Source organism: Capricornis sumatraensis, chromosome 15 (assembly GCF_032405125.1).
Source record: "Capricornis sumatraensis isolate serow.1 chromosome 15, serow.2, whole genome shotgun sequence".
In the NCBI taxonomy this organism is placed as follows: domain Eukaryota; kingdom Metazoa; phylum Chordata; class Mammalia; order Artiodactyla; family Bovidae; genus Capricornis; species Capricornis sumatraensis.
The window spans coordinates 32292746-32320464 of NC_091083.1; the positions used below are offsets into that span (position 1 = coordinate 32292746).

Here is a 27719-nt window from a genome sequence, read left to right on the forward strand (position 1 = left end):
CCAAACAACAGAGACTGAACACGATTTTGTAACCCGTCGCTGAGCATTGTGGTTAAAAACAAAGAACCTGGATGTGAAATGCATGCTTCCTTGGAACCCTGTTCGTTCCTGAGTACCCACTCCAGGCACATGGGGAACGCTTGCTGTTTACTTGGTATTAATCATGCCACCGCAAACTGCACAGCTCTTCAGGGTTCATGCTAGGAAGCAAATCTAAACTCACCCACAGCCCATCTCAAGAAGTTCTTTGGAAATAAACAATGTCATTCATCACCTGACAATGCTACAAACTGTTGTGCATGGTGGGGCTGAGGGTTTACTTGCTATGCCCTCTTTGCCACACTCCACTCTCTTATCACTGATATTCAGAAGAAGCTGGGTTTCAAACTGTCCAGTCTTTTTATTTTTTTCAAGAGACAGTGAAGCAAAGAGGAAGATCAAGGATAAATAAGATGCGCATTTCATTTAAAACTTTACTTGAACGGTTCCTTTCCACTGCTTTCTCTCCGAGAACATTTATGAGAGCATCTGTGTAGCAATAAAACCACTTAATTTAGTATTTATTTTCTTTTCTTAATTTGCTCCTATAGGCCTTATCTTCTCGGTATTCATGTGGTCTTTTATTTAATTTAATGCTTGTTATTATTTGTTACATCCCATGCAATGTCTTATGGCTGAACAAGATTATAAATACCCTAGGGCTGGAACTGGCTTGTTGCAAAATATCTTGTAAATGTCTTCAGTAAGTACTTTTAGTTGATCGATCTAGGGGCTTATCTTTGAGAAACACTGAAATCACTGTGGAAGGAGAGAGAAATGGGGATAACCAGCTCATCAAATTAAAGCCAATTTATGAGTTTTAGCCAGAAAATTGCCTTTGCTTATTTGAGTTTACACCGTGAATTTTCTCCTTGTGAAAGTCCTAGGTTGAATTCCAGCTCTAAAGAGGCTACATATGAAACCAATTCTGGTTCACAGTTCACTGTGTAAGATTTTTGCCCAGTGGTTCAGTAGATGTTTTGATCATGGTGACCCCTCTTTGTTGGTACCTGACTGACACAGATGTGATGGTTTTCTGAACTCTTTTGAACACGTAAATGACCATGGAGAAATGACCAAGATGGTATGCATGTGATCACATCTCCCACTTCAACAGTGAAGTCAGGACAATTGGCACTGCTGTCTATTTTCTCCAGCATGAATTCTCTTCTAAGCCAGCCTCCATTCCAAGGTCTATTAGCCCTTTGGAAAGGGCCAGCATTTCTCCATTTCTTGGCTAACTCCTCTTCTAAGCTGAAATCTTTTGTTAAAAAATTTATTTACTTTTTTATTGAAGTATAGTTGTTGTGAAAAAAATGTGTTAATTTCAGGTATACAGCAAAGTGATTCAGTTACATGTATACATTTATATATCAATAGTCTTTTTTTCCTATACTTTTCCATTATAGTTTACTACAACTTACTTAATATACCTCCCTATGTACTACAGTAAATCTTTGTCATTTCTCTGTTTTATATACAGTAGTATGCATCTGGTAATCCAATATCACAATTCATCCCTCCCCCCATTCCCCTTTGGTAACCAGATATGTTTTCCATGGCTGTTGATTTGTGCTAAGTTTTAGATTCCATATGGAAGTGATATCACCTAATATTTGTTCTTCTCTAACTTCACTTAGGATGACAATCTTTAGGTCCATCCATGTTGCTGCAAATGGTAGGATTTCATTCTTTTTTATGGCTGAATCTGAGTTTAAATTTTAAGCCTTCATCCAGAAGAAGCAGAAAAAATAAAAATAAAAGGATTAGTAATAGAATGAAATCTCCACCTGGAAGCAAGGGAGAAGGTGAACAGAACTTTCACCATCATCCAAAAGAGAATATGTGCCAAGAAGACTGCAACTGGTCAACCTAAAGCTCCCAAGGCCCTGCATGCAGAGGGTACCAGTAATTCATTACCAAGCTACATGTCCCCAAGTTCCCAGTCTCCTTGATCTCAGACAACAAAAACAAACATGGGAAAAGCCAATACTATAGCTGCACTACCTTAAATTCCAACAGCGGAGGAAACATGTAAAGAGCAGAGTTGTTTTTAGGCTGAAGCCTGCAACTGGACCCCTTACAAGGAGCCCCAGCTTAGGTCTCTGGTTCATCATTGTGAGACAGGCTGGGACCTGGCACCAAGGACTCTTTGCTACAATGCTTCTACCTAGAAAAACATCTCAACAAAATACAAACTATCGAGGACTAAAAATAACTGTGCATGCACAGTTGGGGCAAGTTATGAAGAATAAGATACAAAAAGACAAAAAAGCCCGATTAGCACTTCTGAAGAGCCGGGAGCAAAAACAGGGTTCAGTTCAGTTCAGTTCAGTCGCTCAGTCGTGTCCGACTCTTTGTGATCCCATGAATTGCAGCACGCCAGGCCTCCCTGTCCATCACCGACTCCCGGAGTTCACTCAGATCCATGTCCATCAAGTCAGTGATGCCATCCAGCCATCTCATCCTCTGTCGTCCCCTTCTCCTTCTGCCCCCAATCCCTCCCAGCATCAAAGTCTTTTCCAGTGAGTCAACTCTTCGCATGAGGTGGCCAAAGTACTGGAGTTTCAGCTTCAGCATCATTCCTTCCAAAGAAATCCCAGGGCTGATCTCCTTCAGAATGGACTGGTTGGATCTCCTTGCAGTCCAAGGGACTCTCAAGAGTCCTTCTCCAACACCACAGTTCAAAAGCATCAATTCTTCGGCACTCAGCCTTCTTCACAGTCCAACTCTCACATCCATACATGACTACTGGAAAAACCATAGCCTTGACTAGATGGACCTTAGTCGGCAAAGTAATGTCTCTGCTTTTCAACATGCTATCTAGGTTGGTCATAACTTTTCTTCCAAGGAGTAAGCGTCTTTTAATTTCATGCCTGCAAAAACAGGGTACTAGGAACAAAAGCAGAGGACTGCACATGCCCCCTGCACTCAACGCCAACAATGCAGTGGGCAAGCCACCCAAGCCACCCCTCTGGCTGGCTCCCGGGCCTACCTCTGCCCTAATCCCATATGACGAACCAGCTCACCACCTCAATTCAGGAAGCGACCAAGGGCAACTAACTGTTCTGATTCTTGCTTCCCCCTGTTGCAGCAGCGGCCCCAATAAAGCCTTCCTGAGTTTCTTGTCTGGCCTCTGATCAATTTCTATTGATTAAGGAGGCCAAGAACCCTGGGGGTCGACAAAGAATTGAAACATTCCTCACTGCCATTCTGGAGTCAATGCTTCCCTTTATTCCTTCCCTGGACCCTCTTTTCCTGTGACTCTACTTCAATTACAGGTCTGTGTGCTTAAAATAATTGGATTCTTGAGTTTCTTAAAAGTCACTTTTACTTTGCTGTTAAAAACACTGAAATCATTCCACTGTAATTTTTTACCACATACTCTATGTGCAAATAATTATGAAATGAGTATTATATAGTTCTGAAGATAATTTTGTGTGAAACACTTTTTCAAGATTTTTCTTTGCTTCCTATGACCTTTTAAATACTGGTGACTCAAGAACACCTTTTAACTGTGAAAAATTAGTAAAAATCTACACAAATTAAACTAGGAAGCCCCCCTTTATTTCTGACCCAAATTCCTTTCCATCCCTCAGCAGTAACCACCGAGATGGTAAATAAATGTCCTGTCTTATTTATAAGCATTTATATAGATGTGTATTCTTGCCTGGAAAATCCCATGGATGGAGGAGCCTGGTAGGCTGCAGTCCATGGGGTCGCTAAGAGTCAGACATGACTGAGCGACTTCCCTTTCACTTTTCACTTTCATGCATTGGAGAAGGAAATGGCAACCTACTCCAGTATTCTTACCTAGAGAATCCCAGGGATGGGGGAGCCTGATGGACTGCCGTCTATGGGGTCGCATAGGGTCGGACACGACTGAAGCAACTTAGCAGCAGCAGCAGCAGCAGCAGCATGGATAATAGACTTTTTTCATGTAAATGGGATTATATGACACGTATTGTTCTGTAATTTACTTTTTTATGTAACAGTATAGCTTCAAAGTCTTCTTTCTGTATAAGTAAATAAAATATTAATAGCTTTCCTGGTGGCTCAGATGGTGAAGAATCTGCCGGCAATGTGGGATACCCGGGTTCGGTCCCTGGGTTGAGAAGATCCCCTGGAGGAAGGCATGGCAAGCCACTCCAGTATGCTTGCCTGGAGAATCCCCATGGACAGAGGAACCTGGTGGGTTATAGTCCATGGCGTCACTAACAGTCGGACACAACTGAGTGACTAAGCACACACACATTATTTTAAAAGACATGCATTATGGTACATAATAGGGAGTAGGGATGTATTATACTTAATCTAGCAAACTACTGCAATATAGTTGGGTTCTTTCCTAGAGAAATTATGAGAAATGCTCCATTATCTTTGAACAACAATCTTTGTGCAGATAAATACTTCCGAAGAACTCCTAGAAATCTAACTGTGCGTTCAAAGGATATGTGCATTTTAAAAAGCTTGACTGAGGTATAACTCACATACCAAAAAAGTTACCCATTTTAAATGAGTATTAGTATATTTATGTTTATACAGTTACTAGTATAGGTGAAGAGTTGTATGACTATCACAATTTTAAATAATTTCTATCACCCCATCCCCAAAATCTCATGTCCATTTGCAATCATTTCCCATTCCTACCATTGGAACCACTGTTTTGCTTTCTGTCCCTATAGTTTTATATACTCTGAACATTGCATACAGATGTAAGTGTACACTATGTCATCTTTTCTGTCAGCCACCTTTCACTTAGCAGAATGTTTCTGAGGTTTGTTCATGTTGAAGCAGAGAAGGCAACGGTAACCCACTCCAGTACTCTTGCCTGGAAAATCCCATGGACGGAGGAGCCTGGTAGGCTGCAGTCCATGGGGTTGCTGAGAGTCAGACACAACTGAGCGACTTCACTTTCACTTTTCACTTTCATGCATTGGAGAAGGAAATGGCAACCCACGCCAGTATTCTTGCCTGGAGAATCCCGGGGACGGAGGAGCCTGGTGGGCTGCCGTCTATGGGGTGGCAGAGAGTAGGACACGACTGAAGCGACTTAGCAGCAGCATGTTGAAGCATGTATAAGTACTTTGTTCCTTTTTGTGGCTGAATAATATTTCATCACATAGATATACTACCTTTGCTTATCCATTCACCAGCTGATAGACACCTGGATTTGCTGGTCCACCCTGGAAATCATAGCACAAGAAGAGTGATCCTCAGCAGTGGTCACACACAATAACCAAGCAGAAAAGCAGCCATAAACATAGAAACAACAAATTTAGAAGGACCCAGTAGTACATCCAAGACAATACCTAGGCAAATGTCTCAGAGGAAGCACCACTTGATGACTTTAGGTAGATAAAATCTCACTATGATTCTACTAATTATACAAGATATTGGTAAGGCATACCAGACTCTGGCATTACCATCTTTCTGGGAGAGTGGCAAGATGTTCCAAAACACCTCCAATTAATAATCAGACTGCATTTTTTCATGAGAAGAAAAAAAAGGAGAAATTATAATTGTGAGACTGTGAAGCTATAAAGATTTTATTTACCCTAAGACCTTGGACTAAAACACTTCATTTTTCATTGTATCAGTAAATGTAAGCCTGGTAGTAGTATTCTAATCCTTTTTTTTTTTTTTAGCTGTACTATAACATTTTAAATCTTATCAAACATATTCACATATTATCGACCAGGGGAGTTTTACAGAAACTAAACCCTGAGGTGTTAATATGTCTCCAGTCAATACTGTGTTAATTGACCTCTGTCTTCTTTCAAATCTATGACTATACTGTAAGAACCACACAATGGTCTAATGAAATGGACCAATGGCCTCAAAACTGTCACCTTGGAAAACTGCCTAGTTATTCCAAGGATGTGGTTATTCCTCAAATTATTTTTGTAGCCCTTCTGTATTGGCCTTTGGAGCTCATGGTATATTACTAGACACAGAAAATCTTCACTGCCCAGAGTAGATATAATTTTTTAAAACAGTCCAAAGATATTGGAGTTGGGTGAATGAGCTGAGTAGTAATTTGGTAGTAATGAAAAATAAGGGCATAATTATAAAGAAATTTGACTTTCCAAGGCTATTACAACCAATAGTATAATGTAATCATGTGTACAGCTTCCCAAAGTGACTTGAGGATGAAATTAATTTGGCTGAAAAAGCAAAATAATTCCATGGTCATACTTATGCCATACGTGCTCACAAGCACTAAAACGTGGCCCTTCCAAAAATATATATCCCGCTGTTCTACCAAGCTACTTAAAATGCAGAATACTCTGATCTGAAGAACTAACAGCTGCTGCTAAAATACCACATATTCTAAGCGTAACATAATATCTTAGCATGAATTTGCTTGACAGAATAAATTGCCAGCCTTAAATGACATAAGGCAAGAGGACATAACTGATTTGGAGGGGGAAGACCATCAGAGGGAAACCCCAGAACCACCTTCTAATCCTTGAATTGAACACAGCAACCCCCTCACATCAGTTCCAGACATCCACCTTAAACAGATCAGACAAACACAGCTGTATGGTCCAAGCATGTGGTGATTTTTATTAAGAATAACTTTGGTTCTAAGAATTCCACCCTCAATTCTGTAATACTTTCCATTAAAAACAATTATACAAGAGCAAATACAAAAAATATTAAATTATGAAAACAAATCCATTAAGGCTCCCTTTATATATATTATATACACTCAGACAAGTGAACATTTTTCAGAGTAGAAGAATAAAGTCAACTGTGGTAGCTTAGAAAGCAACACTACCTTCCTACTTGGAGATTAGAAAACACTGAGCTATTTTAAGAAAACCTTAGAGTGGAAAAATGGAGCCATTTTTGTCAAAAAGTGGCTCAAAGCCCAAAACTGCTCAGATGTCCGTGAGTCCTAGAGGTTTGGACTCTAGAGTATTGAAGTGTGGGGCAGCAGGGAGGGAGAGAATGATGCCTTTTTAAACTCAAGCTTATGAGCAGAACTGACCTGGCAACTTCAAAGAGCTTTTCTATCTGTACATTCCACTGTTTAGCGAGGAAACATCACTTGACACTATTTACAAGTCTTCTTTCAGCCAGACCTTGGACTACCAACCACTACTAATTCTGCAGATTTGTGAGTGAGATTGAGAGGGAAATGCTTTTGGAATTTAGCTTTTCCCAGTGAAGCATGAATTCTAGGTAAGTTCTAGGAACAGAATTGGTCCTTCTAAAGAAGCCTGTCTGGGCCCTTGAAAATTTTATCAAGTGGCAGAATTTTGCTTCAAGGATACAGGATCTAAAGATCTTGCATATCCAGCTGGATTAAAGGCTCTGAGCTAGTCTTGAATCTTCATTTTATAAATCGCATCACTATTTCATATACACAGAGAAAGAACTCTAGTCAATGTGCAATCAGAAATGTACTTTGAAGATGCTTAGTTAACACACTTTCTTCTCGCAAAAAGAAGGATGGGAAAAAATAGTTATCCTTCCATCCTTCCAAAGCAAATTACTATACAGCAACATTTTATCCTAAGCTCCTCGTATTTTATTCATATAATACTTGCTGATGAAAGAAATAATCTGTTTCAGGTGTAGTCCACGTGTTCTCTGACTAGCAGTATATTATCTATGCATTTACTTTTGTCTTGTTCACATTAGGGACGAATAGAAGCCTCATGGCCCACCATGAAAACTGCAGAATTCCCAGAGAAAGCTAATTTCTACTAGGCTGATTAAGGATTCAAAAGCTTAGGATCCAGCTTTCTTTGATTCTTGAATTATAAGAAGAGCCTTCAACGCCAAAATTACTGGATGAATCGTTTCTACAGAGAACATACTGGATCCACACAGATTCTTCTAAACCACCCCAAATAGAAATGTTTCCCCTGCCCATACTGGTGACAGAGAATGCATCCTGCATTAAGAATCTGCTGTAAAGTTGGTAACTCGGGGTTCATGTGGAGGATAGTATGCCAGTTGGAGAGCACAGACTGAGTGTGCCCCATTCCCTCAGCTGTTCCGGAGAGATCAACAGTGGTCACAACATCATCCTTACCAACAGTACCACCATCACAAAGGTAGGGATGAGACAGTCTTCCTTCACAAGGAAAAAGGGCAAAGGGCTGGTGATCATTAGAGAATTTCAAAGCTTGCATTCAAATAATATTCAAAATGCATAAATGCTATAATTCTTCCAGAGACCAGTTCATATTCGTTTCACATCAAAAAGCCCAAAGAACTCTTCCTTCCCAAGCTTCCGGTGGGAGCTTTCCCCATGCTGTTCTCAGAAGAAAGCAAAAGGCTTGAACCCACTCCTTTGACACTGAAGTTGGGTGATTTGGACTAGTTTTTATTCCTCAAAGGGCTGGGAGATTATTTCACATAAAAGGACTAAATGAGCAAGAAATTAAAAACAAAAATGAAACAAAAGCCCTAACAGTTATCAAAGCAATACACAGATTTGTAGGACATACCTTCCCTGAAGTAGAAGGTCACTGTGACGCCTCAGAAAACCAGCAGGAATGAAAATAAGATCAAGATGGACATTTACAGAGTTTTGTTTCTAAATATTTGTTTCTGTATTTTTACACCTCCTCATCCTATTTCTGAACCTAAATGTCAACAAAGGTAAAAGCTGTGCTCAACATGAATATTAACATTCTCCAGTGTGAAGCCTAAAGTGGGTGAGAGGGTAAATGAGACAAGAAAACGGAATTTACAAACGGTGGATGTAACAGATTCAACGAGTTTCTGTGCAGTCTAAATTACTGGATAGATAAGAAAGGAAGAATGAAAGGTGTTTTCTTTAGGTTTTGAAAGAGAAAAGGCTTTGTGCCCCACTAAACTTGGCCTGGAAGAAAAACCAAGTAGTGCAACTCTCAAGAATTTATTCCAGTGTCCTCTTCGTTTCTTGTTGTTGTCTTTTAAAAGTCTTTGAACACAGGTCGACTATCCCACCTTAAGTGCTGGTCAACATCCTTTGTTTGGCGAATAGGAACTGCAACAGTCACAGGTGACTCACCCACCCGGATGAGAGAAAAACCAAAATCAAACCCTTTTGAAAGTAACAGATCCCTGCTGGCTGGGATTCGCTCCAGGGGCTTTGGCCCTGAGCTTCAGCGCTGGGAGGCCCCGGCACAGGCCTTCTGTGTGCTGGGCTGGGTGCGCGGTCTCTGCAGCCTGGACCTACGACTCCTGGGCTTGCGCCACTTCCTGGCCTGTTCTTCTGAGATTGCCTTTAACCTTCACAAACTCTGGGGCATTTTCTTGCTCTTCTTGCAATTTCTGTTTCTCAAGTTCAAGCTAAACAGAATTCAGAAATAGGAGAATTATTTACAAAGTATTCACAAAGGGAGAGGCTTTCCAAAACACTGTTTTCTCTTCGCAAAGGCCCTAATGACTTCGATTCCCAACAGAAGAAAAGTTTCTCCCGTTTCCACTTTAAATATATTTATATTTTCAGATATGCGGTAGGATCTAGGTCCTGGAGTAAGAATTCTGTACAGAAGCAGCAGCCCACTGGTTGTTGCTGAAACCCTGGGGGGTGACGAGAACGGGAAGATCAAGGCTAAGGATGAAAACAAGAGCTGAGGGAAACACACACATGCTCTCCAGTTGTGAGTGAAGCTGAACTTCACTCATGTGCTTGAGCTCCAGCACTGGGCTGTGAATTCAGTGGTAGCCCCTGGCTTTGACTGTGCCTCCCTGATCTCTTCTAGACCCTCAACAGAGTCCTTCTCTTTATCTTGAATGTCTTTTAGTCCACCTGCAGACATCTGTCTCAGCTTTTCCTTTCACTGTACATAAACACTTACATCCGATGTGTCTGGGAAATTCTGGACAAGGTAAGTCAGGGAAAGACAAGTACTGTATGATCTCTCTTATATGTGGAATCGAAAAACAGAGGGTAAAATGGGGACTAGCAGGGACTTAGGCTGGAGGAATAGGAAAGATGCATTTAAGGGTACACACTTGCAACTTTCAGAAAACTAAGATCATGGCATCTGGTTCCATCACTTCATGGGAAATGGATGGGGAAACAATGGAAACAGTGACAGACTTTATTTTGGGGGGCTCCAAAATCACTGCAGATGGTGACTGCAGCCATGAAATTAAAAGACACTTGCTCTTTGGAAGGAAAGTTATGACCAACCTAGACAGCATATTAAAAAGCAGAGACATTACTTTGCCAACAAAGGTCTGTCTAGTCAAGGCTATGGTTTTTCCAGTGGTTGTGTATGGATGTGAGAGTTGGACTGTGAAGAAAGCTGAGCACCAAAGAATTGATGCTTTTGAACTGTGGTGTTGGAGAATGGTGTTGGAGAAGACGCTTGAGAGTCCCTTGGACTGTAAGGAGATCCAACCAGCCCATCCTAAAGGAGATCAGTCCTGGGTGTTCATTGGAGGGACTGATGTTGAAGCTGAAACTCCAATACTTTGGCCACCTCATGTGGAGAGCTGACTCACTGGAAAAGACCCTGATGCTGGGAAAGATTGAGAGCAGGAGGAAGGAGAAGGGGACGACAGAGGATGAGATGGTTGGATGGCATCACCAACACAATGGACAAGGGTTTGGGTGGACTCTGGGAGTTGGTGATGGACAGGGAGGCCTGGCGTGCTGTGATTCATGGGGTAGCAAAGAGTCAGACACGACTGAGCGACTGAACTGAACTGAACTCGCAAGCAGAAGATAAGTCCTGGAGACCTAACACATAGTCCAGGGATTACAGGGAGCAAAGTGATTATAAACATGAACATGAAGAAACTAGAACGCTCCCCACCACTAGCTGCTGCTGCTGCTGCTAAATCACTTCAGTTGTGTCCGACTCTGTGCGACCCCATAGACAGCACCCCACCAGGCTCCCCCGTCCCTGGGATTCTCCAGGCAAGAACACTGGAATGGGTTGCTATTTCCTTCTCCAGTGCATGAAAGTGAAAAGTGAAAGTGAAGTCGCTTAGTCGTGTCAGCCTACCAGGCTCCTCCGTCCATGGGACCTTCCAGGCAAGAGTACTGGAGTGGGTTGCCATTGCCTTCTCCACCCCACCACTAGAAGAAAGGGTAACTATACGACAGAGGTGTGCGCTAACACTACAATGACAATTGTGATACAAATGTATCAAGTCAATGTATTTTCCCTCAAACAATATTTTAAGTCAAACATCTCAATAAAAACCCCCACCTTTATCCCCAGTCACCCTTACCTGCTCCAACTTCTGCTGCCGTTTTAATAGTTCTATCTCCAGGTCAGATTTCTTCTTTTGTGCTTCTTCTTCCTTCTGCTTTATTACTTGATCTCGTTTTCTCTTTTCCATCACTTTCTGCAGTTCTGGTTTATTCTGAGGGGCAAGACCCCTGCAAAAAAAGCATTAACAAATCACTTTGCTGAACACCTCAAACTAACGCAATACTGGACCTCAAAAAAAAATTTTCAGTTGAAAAAAGTAAAAAAAAAATTAAATTGAAAAAATTTTAAAGCATTAACAAAATTTAAAAGTTGTAATCTAACAGACGCATCTTTCATGATCAGAAATTTAGGCATCAACCACAGAAGGGTCTAGTAACTTAGCATGACTGTGACGCCTACTACCAGCTAACAGTCAGCACTGAGGAGCCTCAGAAATTCACAAGCATGAGAGAAAAGGGCAAGACCATCTTTTTAAGTGTAAGCAAAACCTGCCGCTCAATAAAATCTCTACTGCATGCCAGATACTAGGCCGTGCAAGGGAGGCTAGTGTCTGTGGTCTGTGGGGGAAGTTGAGGAATAGCACACTCATTCAGAGTGTGTGATGGTCACCTATACCAGAGAGGAAGTTGCCTCCACCCAGAATTCCGGGGTAAGTTTCCCAAGATGGAGCCCCTGACCCCAAGTATTAAATGCAGCCTGGAGAGAAGCTAGAAGAAAGCTCAACAACAAAATGGCTTGGAAACCTCCTCCAACCCTCCCTGTTTCAGACTTGGGAGAGGATTCTCACACATCCCAAGGCACACCCAAGGCTCCATCACTGCTGGGGTCATGGCCACAGAAAATCCAGATCCCGACTCCCAGCCCAACGCTCTGGAACCATTTCAGACACACAGTTCAACTGGGGATGACGCTTGGAAGTCAGGCTTTGGGGAGCGATGGATCAGGCTGCCAGCTCTTCAAATGGGGCAAAACAAAACCCAAACTCAGGCCATTCCCCGGCAACTCTCATCTGAAAGGTTTGAGCCAGGTCAGGGGAAGGACATTCACGGACACTTTCGTAGAAGGGATTTCTATGCTAAAGTCAGCTGGGATTTTCTCAGTCTCCATTTCTTCAGATAGGGCTATTGGCCAGGTTGCTCCTCAGGGTTTCTCCAGTCTGGACTCCCCCTCGTGCCCCGACCCTCGTGCTAGCTTAGCTGCCCACCTCCTCTTCACTGTCCTCCCTCTCCTGAGCCAGTCTCCACTGCCCCCTAAAGTATCTCAACTCAGTATTCACACTGATGACAAAAACACAGCAAGTTACAGAACAGGAAGAGCGTTATCAAGGTCAGACAGCCAAGGGTGTAAGGGACAGAGCTATCACACTTGCGCCCACGAGCACACACACAGCCACAACAGGAACTCGTGCTTTTCTGGGCTGCAGAAAACCAGCTCTGCTGGATCAGCCCAGGACCGAGGAGGCCTGTGTGCCTCCCAACACACCAGCCAGCCTCAATGATGATGCCCGGGAGTCTGTTCACCGGGTCCATCAATCTCTGTGGCTGTTCTCCAAACTACTCCAATTAGCTAAGGCGACTAATCAACTAGGAGTCATCTGAATAACTTAAAGAATTTCCAAAACATGTTCTGGTTTTAAGAATCTCAACAACACCCTTGCTTCAATCTCTTTCAAGTTCACTCTATCATATTTTGCAAACTAATCACACTTGCAAACATCACACTTCCTCATCTATCGGAATTTTTAAAATTCTGGCATCTCTGCTCTCTACCTACTTTTTAAATAAATGATTTTTTCAAAGCTGCTTTTTATAAAGTAAAGATGAGTATAATCCATCACTGAAGATAAAGGACATAGACCTCAAAATAACATGTATGTCTTCCCTTTCCCCATTTTCATTAGCAGAACCTTTGGTTTAAAAAAAAAGAAAAGAAAATATTAAATTCAGCAATATTTCCAGTGAAATAAAAGAGGCTATTTTGTGATTTGATTAACAGTTTGTTTCCTAGTTGTTAACATTGTATGAGGAGGAGAGACGTATAGACAGACTAGTCCAGAAACCAAATCTTTACTCAGTGCAATAAACAAGTTGCTTACGGTACTTTTCTCCTATAGACTTAGGTGTCACTGAGCACTGGAAAATCTGTTTGTAAATAATCTGAGAAAGACCCACTGAGCTTCATGACTATTAAAAACTCTCACTATAACACTTACAGAGTTAAGGGATTTAAATTATAGAATTAAGAATTTAGCTACCTGCACAATTTAAATTTCAAACTATAATTCACTGGAGAAATTAACCTCAACTGTTATTAAGTGCTTCTGGATTATGCAAAAGCTGTTGAACAAACTGATGTATGATGCATTAAGCTGGCACTCTACAGAAACATGTGAATGGGTTTAACTAATACACGTACTCATTTTCTGTTCAAAGATTTTACCCAATAGTGCAGTAAGATAAAATATTTAGTAACACAAAACTCAGGAAAATGGCGCTTACATGATAAATGTCCTGCACTTATAATAGTCAAGAAGTCATACAAATTTAATTAATATTTTATTAAGCAGCTCACTTAACTTTGTGCCAAATGGAAAAAAGGCAATCACTATCTATGTGATTCTCTGAGTCTAAAACAGTATAAGCCTCTGCATGACAACATTGATTATCTTTAATCCATTCTAACATATACAATTAACAAGAACTTTCAATCACTTGATGACTGACAACTTGGCCTGGGGGCCATGGTACCACTCAAGACCAACAGTTATTCCTGAATTGCTTGCTGCTGCTGCTGCTAAGTCATTAAGTCACTTCAGTCATGTCCGACTCTGTGAGACCCCATAGACGGCAACCTACCAGGCTCCCCCGTCCCTGGGACTCTCCAGGCAAGAACACTGGAGTGGGTTGCCATTTCCTTCTCCAATGCATGAAAGTAAAACGTGAAAGTGAAGTCGCTCAGTCATGTCCAACTTTGCGACCCCTTGGACTGCAGCCTACCAGGCTCCTCCATCCATGGGATTTTCCAGGCAAGAGTACTGGAGTGGGTTGCCATTGCCTTTTCCGCCTGAATTGCTTACTGTGACTTTTATAGTGGACCAAATTGATTTTTCAAATTAGTAAGTCCTCTTTGAAAAAAACAATGTTTTATAGGGCTTCCCTGGTGGCTTAGATGGTAAAGAATCTGCCTGCAATGCAGGAGACCTGGGTTCGATCCCTGGGTTGGGAAGACTGGAGAAGGAAATGGCAACCCACTCCAGTAATCTTGCCTGCAAATCCCACAAACAGAGGCTACAGTCCATGCGGTCACAAAGAGTTGGACATGACTTAGCGACTGACGCTTTGAAAAAAGTTAGGTGACTTATACATATTAGCAAGACAAAAAGTGAAAGCACACCTCAACTCCCCCCAGTCGACATCCACTGGGCACACCACGCGCACGGTGTTCTAGGTGAACGGTGGCTCTGAAAACTGTACAAGATAGAGGCCCTACTCCCACGGGCTGCTCCCCACTCCTGTGTGCATGTGTGCTCAGTTGGTCGACTCTGTCCGATTCTTTGTGACCTCTTGGACTGTAGTCCACCAGGATCCTCCGTCCATGGAATTTTCCAACCAAGAATACTGGAGTGTTGCCATTTCCTCCTCCAGGGGATCTTCCCAGCCCAGGGATGGAACCTGAGTCCCCTGCACTGGCAGGTGGATTCTTCACCACTGAGCCACCTGGGAAGCCCTCCCCACACCACTGCATCCACAGATAACTCCCCATCTCGTCTGTGCTCCCCTATACTAGCTATAGCTTTATCAGAGCACAGAAGTGCCAAAATTTTGTCACGCCTATAATGAGACATTTAGGTTGTTTCCAGTTGTCCCCGATGGAACACAAGGAGGCGAGAGACTTCCTCGACCATTTATATCTGTCCTATCCAAGTATTTCTGTTGGTGACATTCTCAGAAGCAGAACTGCTGGCTAAGCATCTGCATATTCTGGATTTGGATGTGGATGGCCAAATCACTTTCCAACTAGGCTGCAACAATTTATATTCCCACCGTCACCGATGAAAATGTACAGACAACTTTTAAAGGTCCCTTTCACTTTTCACAGAAACCACTGAACACATCTGGGGACCGACTGGACCGCCCCACCTCCACGGTAGCCACACTTAAACCTGTGACAGGGAAACCATCGTGCGGGTCAGCACCAGGCAGAGGAAGATCTGGCACAAACTTTAACACAACACGCTCCTTTCCCCTGCCTACCCAGTCAAGCCTCTTGGCCTAATATTTTCCTTTATGGGGGAGGAGGAGGGTTGCCTTTGGTTCTCCAGCCCTTGATCTTGAATCTTGGAATCTTCTGGTTTGGTTGGCCCACCTCTACATTTTTAACTAAGCCCTTTCTACCTGCATTGATTCAAACGCAAATATTTCTACCTCAACTTCCCTTATTTTTTCTTCATGTTGCACAGCAATAAGCATTTATTGAGGAACTAAGTGTTTGTCTAGCAGAGCATGCCAACTGCAGAAAGTCCTGGAAACTGCTGCCTGAAAGGTACAAGCCAAAGATCCAACGGTGGGGATGCAGGGTAGCTGGGTGTGCTATATTTGTCCCAAAGGACTCTCTTTAGAAGGGCCTCCCTGATGGTTCAGCGGTAAAGAACCCACCTGCCAATGCAGGAGACATAAGAGATGCAGGTTCGATCCCTGGGTCGGGGAGATCCCCTGGAGGAGGGCATTGCCTGGAGTATTCTTGCCTGGAGTGTCCCATGGACAGAGGAGCCTGGCAGGCTACAGTCCATAGGGTCGCCAAGAGTCAGACACAACTGAAGTGACTTAGCACAGATACTCTTTTTAGAGAAGGCAGATTCTCTCTAAATTATATCAGAAATAAGCACTCTTGAACACTGATCTTTCAAGTATCAAAAATAATGCCTCTTGCAATCTGCCATTTTATGGAAATAGCTAAAGACTCTGAGCACCCTAACACAAGGTCTTAATCATCAGACCAAGTGGAATGACCAGATCAAAATATAGACTTTTAGGGACTTCCCTGGTGGTCCAGTGGTTAAGATTTCATCTTCCAATGCGGAGGATGCGGGTTCAATTCCCGGTCAGGGAGCTATGATCCCATATGCCTCTCAGCCAAAAAAATCAAAACATAAAACAGAAGAAATATTGTAACAAATTCAATAAAGTCTTTAAAAATGGTCCATATCAAAAACATCTTTTCACAAAAAATTTAAAGACTTTTAACCTGAAACTTAGCTGGGTCCAGAAGCTGGCAACCAGAAGAGCAGAATACTTGAAGGAGTATGGGATGCGGAGTGAGAACACCTATGAGAATGTGCTCTCCTAAGCACGGACTCTGCTTTTGTCTTCTGATCTCTAGAAGGTGCTTCCAACAACTCTTTGAACTGCGACAGAGATTTGAGCCAAATATGTAGCCACAAAGAGCAAAGGTTCCACAAAGCTTGTTCTGTGATCTCAGTTCTGTCTTCCTCTCCTATTCCTACCCCTTCTTCTCATTTATATATTATTTTCAAAATTATTTATTTATTTATTGGGTCATGCCAAGCCTTAGTTGTGGCACTTGGGATCTTCAATCTTTGCTTGGGGCTTGCAGGATCTTTAGTTGGGGCACACAGGAGCTAGTTCCCTGACCAGGGATTGAACCCAGGACCCCTGCACTGGGAGCAAAGTTTTCACCACTGGAACACCAGGGAAGTCCCTCATTCATATTTTTATTAAATTTGATTCATAGCTGTCTTTAAAGATATATATATAATTAAAGACACACATAATTCTATATTGATTTCAACCCTGTTTTTATTCCAAAAAGCTACTGTGTCACCTTGAGAAGACTCTTTAGCCTGGTACCCTGAAGAGTTTCCCTTCATTCACATATCAAATTAGAACAATTCCAAAACAACATACACTGGGTTTCTGAAAAAATCATTGGATAAAATATGGGAAAGCCCTTTACAAGTTGCAGAAAAGTCAATAGAATTTCATTACAGTACAAACTAGTCAGCAAGTATGACAATGCTTTAACTGAATATATACATACTATCAGGGTTTTCTGGAGAAGGCAATGGCAACCCACTCCAGTACTCTTGCCTGGAAAATCCCATGGACAGCAGAGCCTGGTAGGCTGCAGTCCATGGGGTTGTGAAGAGTCGGACACAACTGAGCAACTTCACTTTTACTTTTCACTTTCATGCACTGGAGAAGGAAATGGCAACCCACTCCATTGTTCTCGCCTGGAGAATCCCAGGGACGGGAGCCTGGTGGACAGCCGTCTATGGGGTCACACAGAGTAGGACACGACTGAAGCGACTTAGCAGCAGCAGAAGCAGCAGGGTTTTCCTGCTGGTTCAGATGGTAAAGAATCTGCTTGCAATGCATGAGACCCAGGTTTGATCCCTGGATTGGGAAGATCCCCTGGAGAAGGAAATGGCAACCCACTCCCGTATTCTTGCCTGAAGAATTCCATAGACAGAGAAGCCTGGCAGCCTATAATATAGTCCATGGGGTCACTAAGAGTCAGACACGACTGAGCAACTTTTATTCATTCATTCATACATACTATTGATGTGATACTTTCTATTATTTGGTACTAAAACTTAGAAATGAAAAGCCAAAGTTGTGAAAAAGTATATGTGTTAGAAGATAAATGTAAGAGAAGAAACTGCTTTAGAAGTCTTTACTCTAAAAGCAGGTGTATTATAAAGAGGATTCTACCAAACTAAGATCTTACCTTTGAAAAAAACCTAAAGAAGCAGGATAAGATATACTCACTTGATTTTGCAACGTCTATTTTATTTTTTTAAATACACTTCTACAACCAGATCAGAACTCTTCAGAGAAAAACAGGAAAAGGCAATAGGGATTTTTCAGATGCTGCGTCAGGGTAAGCGGAAAGACAGATGGTGCTAACTGAGCACGTCTTACATAGGTCAGGTATTTTAGTAGATGTTTATCCACGTTCTCCTTCATTTTCATCTTTATAAGGAAGATTATTTTTATCCCTCACTTAACAGATGAAGAAACAGATCTCAGGAAAGAAGACCTGATTTTGTCCAAAATCATAAAAGGTTGGGAAGATCCCCTGGGGAAGGGAATGGCAACCCTCGCTAGTATTCTTGCACAGAGAATCCCATGGACAGAGGAACCTGGCAAGCTGTCCATGGGGTCACAAAGAGTCAGACATGACGTAGCAACCAAACAACAAGTTAAATGTTGAACCGGATCCATACCATTTCTCCCTGACCTCAAAGCCCATGTGCTCTCCTCACCTTGGTGCTCAAGGGAACATGAGCATTCTCTAAAATCCCTCTAAAAGCAGCTGAGCTGGGCCCAGCTGAGAGGTCAGCTGTGCAAACAAGGAAAGAAAAGTGAAGGAGAAAGGCCAACAGGAGGATGATGCATCCTTACAGGATTTATCTACTCCAGGAAATCTGGAAACAGATTCACTGCACAAACCAAACCAGTCATGTTCTACCTGTACAGGTATGACCCAGGCTGCTACATACATTTCTGCAGAATAGTCTAGAGGCTCTAACTCAAACAACGACTATGCTGCCAATTTTGGTTTACTTTTGCCTCTATTTCTGACATGGAGGCTTTTTGTAGATGTTATAGAAAAAACAAAAAACCAACAATAGTTTGAACTAGAATGTTTCTCAGAGATCAACTAAGTGTCCTAGTGCTGTCTGACAGACAAGAAAACTAAGATCCAAGAGATAAAGACAGTCAGAAAACTTTTTGTTCAGAAAACCATTTAGCTACTCTCTTTTAGAGGATAGTAACCTTTCCATCTTCCCAGCAAAATGCAGGTGCGGTTTCTTGCAGGGACAGCTTCCAAATTCTTTGGCCTACTGAGGAACTTACATAGTCCTGTTTCACTTTGGGCATGATGACACCCATTTGGTTTTGTTGTTGTTTTAACTTTTATGTGATGAAGACAGGTAGAAGTTAAGCACTTATTCAAAAAGGATCAAACTCACATTCTGTTGAATAAGGGTTAACCCAGCAGCACACTGTCATGCTGGGGACAGAAAGCAAAACACATTACCACTTTTGGAGGGAGAGATGTAATCACAAGAGAGTTCCTGGGACAGGAGTTAGGAGTTCTGGCCTAGGTATACTCAGACAGAGAACTACCACAAAAATGCCCCCTCATATCCTTTTTGAAAGGTTTTATTTTTAATTAAGCCTTCCTTCCATAACATTACCCCAGTGCTTAGCTTTGTCTGCACATCTTTCAGTTCAGTGAGTAGTAGCTACCTTATCACCAAAGCAGAGCAAACAGTGAGTGGTTGAGTGATCCACAGTTTCACAATTCAGATCAACAATTTTAGTCTGAAGACCCAAAAACAGTTCTAAATGAAGCTTAACAGATCTTAGAGAAAATAATGTGTGTCTTACATCCTCAGCTCTCCTAGCCCAATGGTCTTGCTTAGAATCACTTAAAGAGCAGAGTACCAGCCATAAAAAAGAATGAAATAATGTCATGTGCTACAAAATGCATGGACCTAGAGACTATGATACAAGGCAAAGTCAGAAAAAGAAAGACAAATACCATATGACATCACTTACTTGTGGAATCTAAAATATGACACAAATGAACTTATCTACGAAACAGGCTCATCGTTGCCAAGGCAGAGGAGAACAGGGGAGGGATGGACTGGGAGTTTGGGATTAGCAGATGCAAACTCTTATATACAGAATGGATGGACAACAGAGTCCTACCATACAGCACAGGGAACTATATTCAGTGTCCTGTGATAAACCATCATGGAAAATAATATATATTTACATGTATAACTGAATCACTTTGCTGTTCACCAGAAAGTAACACAATGTTGTAAATCAACTACATTTCAATAAAATAAATTTTTTAAAAATTTAAAAAGCAGAGTACACCACACCCAGCAATCAAAATTGCATTAGTACACAGATGGAACCAACAAGGGTTTACAAGGAAGACAGAAGGTAAATGCTTTACTCCTCTCCAAAAAACAAATAGTAATAATAAAAATGACTGTAATCATCTAAAATGCCCCCCCTAAAAACAAACAAATGAGAACACAAGAAAGGGGGTCCTTATCTATTGTTAAGTCTGATGTGGTTCTAGAGACTTCTCTCTGCCACTCTACAAATGCTAAGGTTGGCAGTATCTGGTTTTCACGTTTCCCCAAATATATGGGGAAACAATGTACTTCTCTTTGATGAAAGACAAGCTCTTTTATCCTTAATCCAGCCTCTTGTGTACACATTCTAAAATATGTGTCCATCTGAGAAGGGGACTCAGGACCACAGAACCCTCAGTGATCCTGGAGGCGGCAGCTGAGCCTATAGACGGGTTTACATCACGGATGTTCTGGCTCAAGGATGCGTGAAGGAATAAGGAAGCTTTCAATATGGTCAAGAAACAAATCTAGCTACCTCAAAAGTCCCCTAAGGAAAACTTTGCTCAAAAAGCGATCGTACCTTTTCTGATTCATAAGAAGTTCTCTGTGAAGGTCTTGATGGTTCCGGGACGTCTTAACAGGATTGACTAGTTTCTGAGGCCTAATGAGTTCAGGATTGTCATCGTCTATATAGTCTGGCTCGGCCATGATGTTTCTTGGGATGAGATACGTGTCCTTGGGGTCAGGATCCTCCAGTGGGCTGTCTGAAACAGAACGATGAGAGTCATTGTGGCGTCAGTTCAGATGTCTGTCTGCCCAGAGCAGAGGCCTGGGATAGCCAAGCGCATCCTCCAGGGGGCCTCCGCCACTTCATTGGAAACCCTCTGAAGCTCTGTCTTAGCTACGGTGGGCGGCGAGGAGCGGGAGGAGCCCACTTGGTTCTGGGAGCAGACAACTAAAGCACAGGAGAGTCCCACAGCCAGACGGGTCCGCACCAGGCTCACCGTGAGCTTCAGGTCACACGGGTCCTGCCCACCACCGTGTCTAAATACCCACTGAACCCACAATGAGCACCTGGGCACCAGACCCAGGTCCTTCACACTCCCTTCAGCCTCCAAATTAAGACGTTCTAAAAACGTACGGATCCCAGAGCCCACATAAGAGGCCAGCAGCTCCCGGGGGGCAGATCAGCCTTCTTATCCTGCCAGGCTATTGGACCCTGTCTCCTTCCCACTCCTGTGAGCACCCTGGAGACTTCATCCCGTTCATAGCCTTTTGCATCTTTCCTCAGATGGCACCTTCTCAGAGAGCCCTGACCTCCTAACAGCCCTGCTTAAACCTGCAATCCCACCCCAGCCCTTCTGTGCTTCCTCCAAACCACAGGTTGACTGACTAGTCACTGGCCACCTAAAGCAGATGCCCCTGAGGGCAAGGATTTCATCCGCGCACACACCCCACCCCCCAGCTGCCAGAACAGTGCCCGGCGCAGGAGGAGGGACCAGGCAGCAGAGCCCAGCTCTCCACACTTGTTGTCTAGAAGGAAGAGGAGGCTTCACTGGAGAACAGAACAGACCACCCAAGTGGCTTATTTCTGGGCTTGGACTCTGTTATCAGCACGTGAAAGGAACACATGACGTGATGACCCCTGGGTCCTGTGTTCAATTTAAGTGCATGTGTGTAGAGGCCCCTGGAGATTGGGGTACACGTCTCCTTCCTTCGTTCTCTGCAGCCTTGATACCCAGCGACAACTGTATGAAAACGTGTCATATTTTGTGGGACGGAAGAGAAAAGGCATGGGGGCAAGAGCTGGGGGGATATGGCTGGCTGAGTGCAGGCTGAAACCCCTGTGATCCACCTGGCAGGTATCCGGTTGCTGCAGACCCCTGGGCCTGTCTCTCAGCGCTTACCCACCCCTGCTCCCTCTCCCTAACACACATAAACCTTTTAAGATAACCAACACGTCATTTTATGCCTCCCTGTCCCGTAGGATGACGAAATTTTCCAAACCAAAAGTCAGAGGCAGGGCCTCACTACAGCAGAACATCTGATAGTGGGACTTCCCTGGAAAGTCCAGAGTACATGCGTGTTAATTCTCTGGCAAGAGCCATGCCCCCGGATGGAACAGGGATCTGAGAAGAGGGCAAGGGCAGGAGGGAGGATCCCATCTGAGCAGGCTCACACCCAGCACTGCCCCCTGTCCCCACCTCTCCAGGTGAGTCAAGAGAGTGGTCCCCCTCCCCTGCATCCTCAGAGCCCCAGCAGCACCAGGCAGATGTATTTCCGGTACAAGAAGCATCTGTACACCTGGGAGGGCTTCCCCAGTCGCTCAGTGGTAAAGAGCCTGCCTACCATCACAGGAGACACGGGTTTAATCCCTGACCTGGGAAGATCACCTGGAGAAGGAAATGGCAACTCACTCCAGCATTCTTGTCTGCAGAATCCCATGGACAGGGGAGCCTGGCAGACTGCGGTCCACAGGGCCACAAAAGAGTCAGACACGATTGAGCGAGTGAGCACTTGTGCACGCACACGCCGTAACCATACATGTCTGTCTAGTCTGTGAAAGGGCCAGAAACACTTTGTCTCCAGGTTTAAATCCGAGGGTCCAGCCAAGTGTCTGGCACATGGCAGAAGCTGAATAAACTTTGAACTTAATCAAATCTGTAATAAACAGAAAGAAGACAGAGCCCCTGTGAGCAAGCTCCTGGATGGAAGACAGACTCCATCTTTATTTCTGCCCATGAAATCAATGCGAGAGAGTGTGTGTGTGTGTGTACACATGGGGCAGGGGTGCAGGCAGGAGAGACGTGGCTATGTGCTTCCATGGACTCTGGCATGGGGGTGGGGGAGTGGGGGTATAATCGAAAAGAATAAAGATGCAATCTCAAGTAGAATTTAGAAATAAGTAAAACGGGTCCAGAGGCCGGTAGCTACAAGTAGGAGTCTTGGATCTCAAAGTCATCAGTGATGTTTCCTGAATCTCTGAACTGTCCTCAACAGCAGCCAACAATTTCCCAACACTTTAGATACAGCACCTGTGGGTATGTGATCACACCTGATCCCAGCGACAGTCCTATGAACAGAAGCACTAGAATCTTTATTTCACAGACAATAAACAGAGGAATAAAAGTTAAAATAACTTGCCTAAGCTAATTTTGCCAATTTTCTCTGATCTGAAAACTCATGTTCTGTCTCCCAAATTACAATTTTTCCTATTATTAATAGAAAGATCTTTTGAAAATTAACATGAAATAAAGAGGAAAAAAGAATAAATTAAATCAACTAAAACAGAAACACTGTGGCTGCATCATTTGTGTATTTTAGGTATAAATGCACGGCCAAGCAATAATACACACGTATCTAACAGACTGGGCTTCCCTCGTAGCTCAGTTAGTAAAGCATCTGCCTGCAGTGCAGGAGACCCAGGTTCGATTCCTGGGTTAGGAAGATCCCTTGGAGAAGGAAATGGCAACCCACTCCAGTAGTCTTGCCTGGAGAATCCCATGGACAGAGGAGCCTGGCAGGCTACAGTCCATGGGGTTGCAAGAGTCAGACACGACTTAGCAACTAAACCACCACCACCCCATCTAACAGATTAAACCAAATATTCCTTAAATGCTACCTGCATCGATCTTTTAAAAGACAAGTATGTCTGCAGCCTCCCCCAAATGGAAACTCACGAATTGGGCCTGTGGTAGGTCAGCGATCCCATCACATCAGCCTGACTATTTGAACTGGCCCTTCAGAGAATGCACTCCTTAGTGGAGACTGGAGAAGTGCCAGACAGACCTGCAGGCAGTCTTGATTTTGTTAAAAAGCCAACAGCAGTTTCATCTAGTTAATCAGTAGACAAGAAGGCAATGAGCTGCCATAAAAGGATTAGTCCCTCTGTCCTAAACCAAGGATAATCTCCCCGACCTCACATCTAGATTCCTGCCTCCTGAGGTCAAGGTGTCAGCAGGGGAGGGGAGCCTGTAGACCTGGGGAGAAGAGTGTTCCAGACTCGGGGAATAGTCAGGAGCACGCCTGATGCATCTGAGGAAGGAGAGACATGAGTGAAGGTGGGGATGGAGGGGGACCAGTGGGGGCACCAGAGAGGGTGGGATTCGATGCGGGGACTTGAAGGCCAGTGCCATGGCTCTGGCTTTTGCCCTGAGTGACAGCAAAGAACCATTCAGGGCTCTGAGCAGGAAGTGACGAGCTCTGACTCATGTGTCTGGACGATTATTCTAGCCGAGTGTAGGACAGGCCCAGCACAGCCAAGGAAAGACTCCAGGAGGCAGCTGTCAGGGGACCCAGGTGAGAGATGGGTGCAGCAGACCGGATGTCATTTCATTTCAGCCCTTGGGACTTCCTGAAGGACTGTACACCAGGAGTGAGACACACAGAGGGGTCGAGGGTGCCTCCAAGGGCTCTGGCCTGAGCAACGAGGACAGAGCTGCTGTGGTGGAGGCCGTGAGCACAGCAGACGGGAGTGAGGTCAGGAGCTCCCTTTGGGACATGCTCAGTTGGAGATGTCCCTGGACACCCGGGTGACTGAGGGCAAGCAGCTGAGGCAGTGAGGGCCCAGACCCTGGGGGGCTCCTTCCTGGTCTTACTAAGTGACTGCCGGGGCCTCTCACTTCACCTCTCCCACAACCCCCTCAACCCTCCACTCCCACTATTCCCATGACAGGAGGCCACACAGATGCCCACTGCCCCTGGCTCCCAGAGGTCAGGGCTGGGGTACATTGTCTTGGGCCTTGGTGCCAAGAGCCAGATTGCCCTTCCTGTGTACACAGTGAACAGACTTCAGTTCTGAGCCTAGAGAACAAGTTCTAGCTTGGATTCTTCTTCACTTTCTCTTAAGACTGAGGGCCTGAGAAGCCTCTTTTTTTCCACTGGCCGAGAGGCCTGAGACAGGATCGGCCTGTCTCCTGCTGGACAGAGGCAGACAGGCCACGGGTGGGCAGTGGCTGAGGGAGCTCTGCCCATAAACGAAGCACAGACTTCTTCCTTCTTCTCTCTCCCTGGTTTGTCCTTCATCCAAGTGGAGACGGGAAAGGGGGCCCCAGCCTGAGTCAAGTGTACAGACCTCAAGCGAGACTGCAAACTAGTCTGAGGGGAAAGCTGTGGTCGCAGGGAGTGGACCACGCTGGGGTCTGGGAAAGGTTATGTATGAGAAGGAAGGTGGCTCTGAAAACTGTACACGATAGAGGCCCTGCACCCATGAACTGCTCCCCACTCCTGTGTGGGTGCGCGCTCAGTCGCACGGCTGTGTCTGAGTCTGCAACCCCACGGACGGTAGCCCACCAGTCTCAGACTCTTGTCTGTGGAATTCTCCAGGCAAAAATACTGCAGTGAGTTGCCATTCTCTTCTCCAAGGGATCTTCCCAACCCAGGAATCGAACCCAGGTCTCCCGCACTGCGAGCAGATTCTTTACAGTCTGAGTTACCAGATACACTGCACTGAGTCGAAGACTAATCGAAGGAACAGAATCCAGAAAGAACCACCAGGAGAGGGAGCCCCGGAGCTGTCTGGAGTCTCAAGCAACGCGGCTTAAAGCCTGAGCAACCAGTAATCCACAGCCCAGAAGGAAAGAGGAGACAGAAAAATGTCTGGAAGTAAAGGCACTTTGAAATGGGTATCAGTATTGCTACATGAAACCTTCTTCCAGAAATTAACATGAAGACACTCTTATCAGATACACGCGCCTGGACCAGTAACTGATTCATAAAGGGATTTTTTAAAAACTATCAGTGAAGGAAAATGAGGGTCAGCTCAGTAGAGAAGCCCCCTTCATGTTCTCTCTGGTAACTTTTTTCTTTTTTTAAAAGCTTTTTCTTCTTTTAAATGATGGAGCCCATTAAATCTCATTGCTGTTTGCTGGTGTGTTTGCTTGTTTTAATGATAATAAAGCATTCTTTACAATCCCCTAGCTCACTGGGAAGTCTCCCTAGGTTTACTCACCCCCTCCCCTCATGTAATCCACAGTCGATGGTAACTTTCAATGGTTCTAAGACCCATTCATGCTACCGACATTAAGACCTTTCTGCAAAATGTGAAGTCTATCACACGCACATGGAGTTCTGAATGGCTCTGGCTGCAGTGCAAGGCATGTACCAAGGAGACAGGGCTGATGTTGAGAAACTCTGATGCTGTTTTGAGGTCGAGGGGATTCAGTGAAAGATTTTAAGCTGAGGAATAAAAACACAGATTTGCATCTTAGACAGACACTAACACTGTACACTAAAAATGTAACCTGATGAGAATTCTGCCTTTGATTCCTGTGAATGAGCAAAATCATTACTAAACTCCACTGCCCCAGAAAAGAGAGGGGAATTCCAGCCTTATAGATGCCCTCTTGAGTCCTTCTTTGCATTTTTCCCCTTTTCAAAGGTTAACCGTGGGTCCAGGCCTCTGCTAGTCCCAGGTATTTTGTGTTGATTGCTTTTCAGAGGTGAATAACCATCCCCACAGAAAAATTCCACAACTGGATGAATAAACATTCACTGCATCTGGGTTTCCCATTAGACTATTCCTGGCTCCAGGAGTTCATTTTCAAATTTCTACATCACAAAGATAATTTTATTATTTTTTTGGTAGGGCTTGTGGGAATCTTAGTTCCCTGACCAGGGACTGAACCCAGATACTCATTAGTTCACAGTCCTAGCCCCTGGGCCACCAGGGAATTCCCACAAAGATAAAAGTTAAAACTTGGTCCTCGGAGATATTGCAGGTTTGGTTCTAGACCACAATAAACTGAGTATTGAAATAAAACAAGTCACCCAAATTTGGGGGCCTTCCCTCATGGCTCAGCTGGTAAAGAATCCACCTGCAATCCAAGAGACTTGGATTCGATCCCTGGGTTGGGAAGATCCCCTGGAGAAGAGAAAAGCTACCCACTCCAGTATTCTGGCCTTGAGAACTCCATACACTGTATAGCCCATGGGGTCACAAAGAGTCAGACATGACTGAGCGACTTTCACTTCACTTCACCTTAGTACATATAAAAGTTATATTTATACTATAAAATAAAACAATCCTCTGAGAGGAAAAAAATCAAAATTTACAGATTATGCTAAGTTCCATGTCCACCTCAATATTTAAAATCTATCTAAAGCACTCATAAACACTGTTGGTGGGAATGCAAACTAGTACAGCCACTATGGAGAACAGTGTGGAGATTCCTTAAAAAATTGCAAATAGAACTACCTTATGACCCAGCAATCCCACTGCTGGGCATACACACCGAGGAAACCAGAATTGAAAGAGACACATGTACCCCAATGTTCATCGCAACACTGTTTATAATAGCCAGGACATGGAAACAACCTAGATGTCCATCAGCAGATGAATGGATAAGAAAGCTGTGGTACATGTACACAATGGAGTATTACTCAGCCGTTAAAAAGAATTCATTTGAATCAGTTCTGATGAGATGGATGAAACTGGAGCCGATTATACAGAGTGAAGTAAGCCAGAAAGAAAATCACCAATACAGTATACTAACACATATATATGGAATTTAGAAAGATGGCAATGACGACCCTGTATGCAAGACAGGAAAAAAGACACAGCAGTGTATAACGGACTTTTGGACTCAGAGGGAGAGGGA

The 27719-nt window shown here is 43.8% G+C and overlaps 1 protein-coding gene across 2 annotated transcripts in view; it reads right to left on the reverse strand.

The window, feature by feature from the left end:
* Nucleotides 1-6603: 6603 nt before the first annotated feature.
* FAM107B (family with sequence similarity 107 member B) overlaps nt 6604-27719 on the reverse strand; it is a 215265-nt gene continuing 194149 nt past the window's right edge. For both annotated transcript variants that reach the window (XM_068987143.1, XM_068987144.1), the window contains 3 exons: nt 20702-20885; nt 11236-11386; nt 6604-9336 (listed from right to left, as the gene is read on the reverse strand). In XM_068987143.1, the coding sequence (XP_068843244.1) occupies nt 9220-9336; nt 11236-11386; nt 20702-20885 (452 nt within the window). In that variant the 3' untranslated portion in view covers nt 6604-9219. The remainder of the gene's footprint in view (nt 9337-11235; nt 11387-20701; nt 20886-27719) is intronic.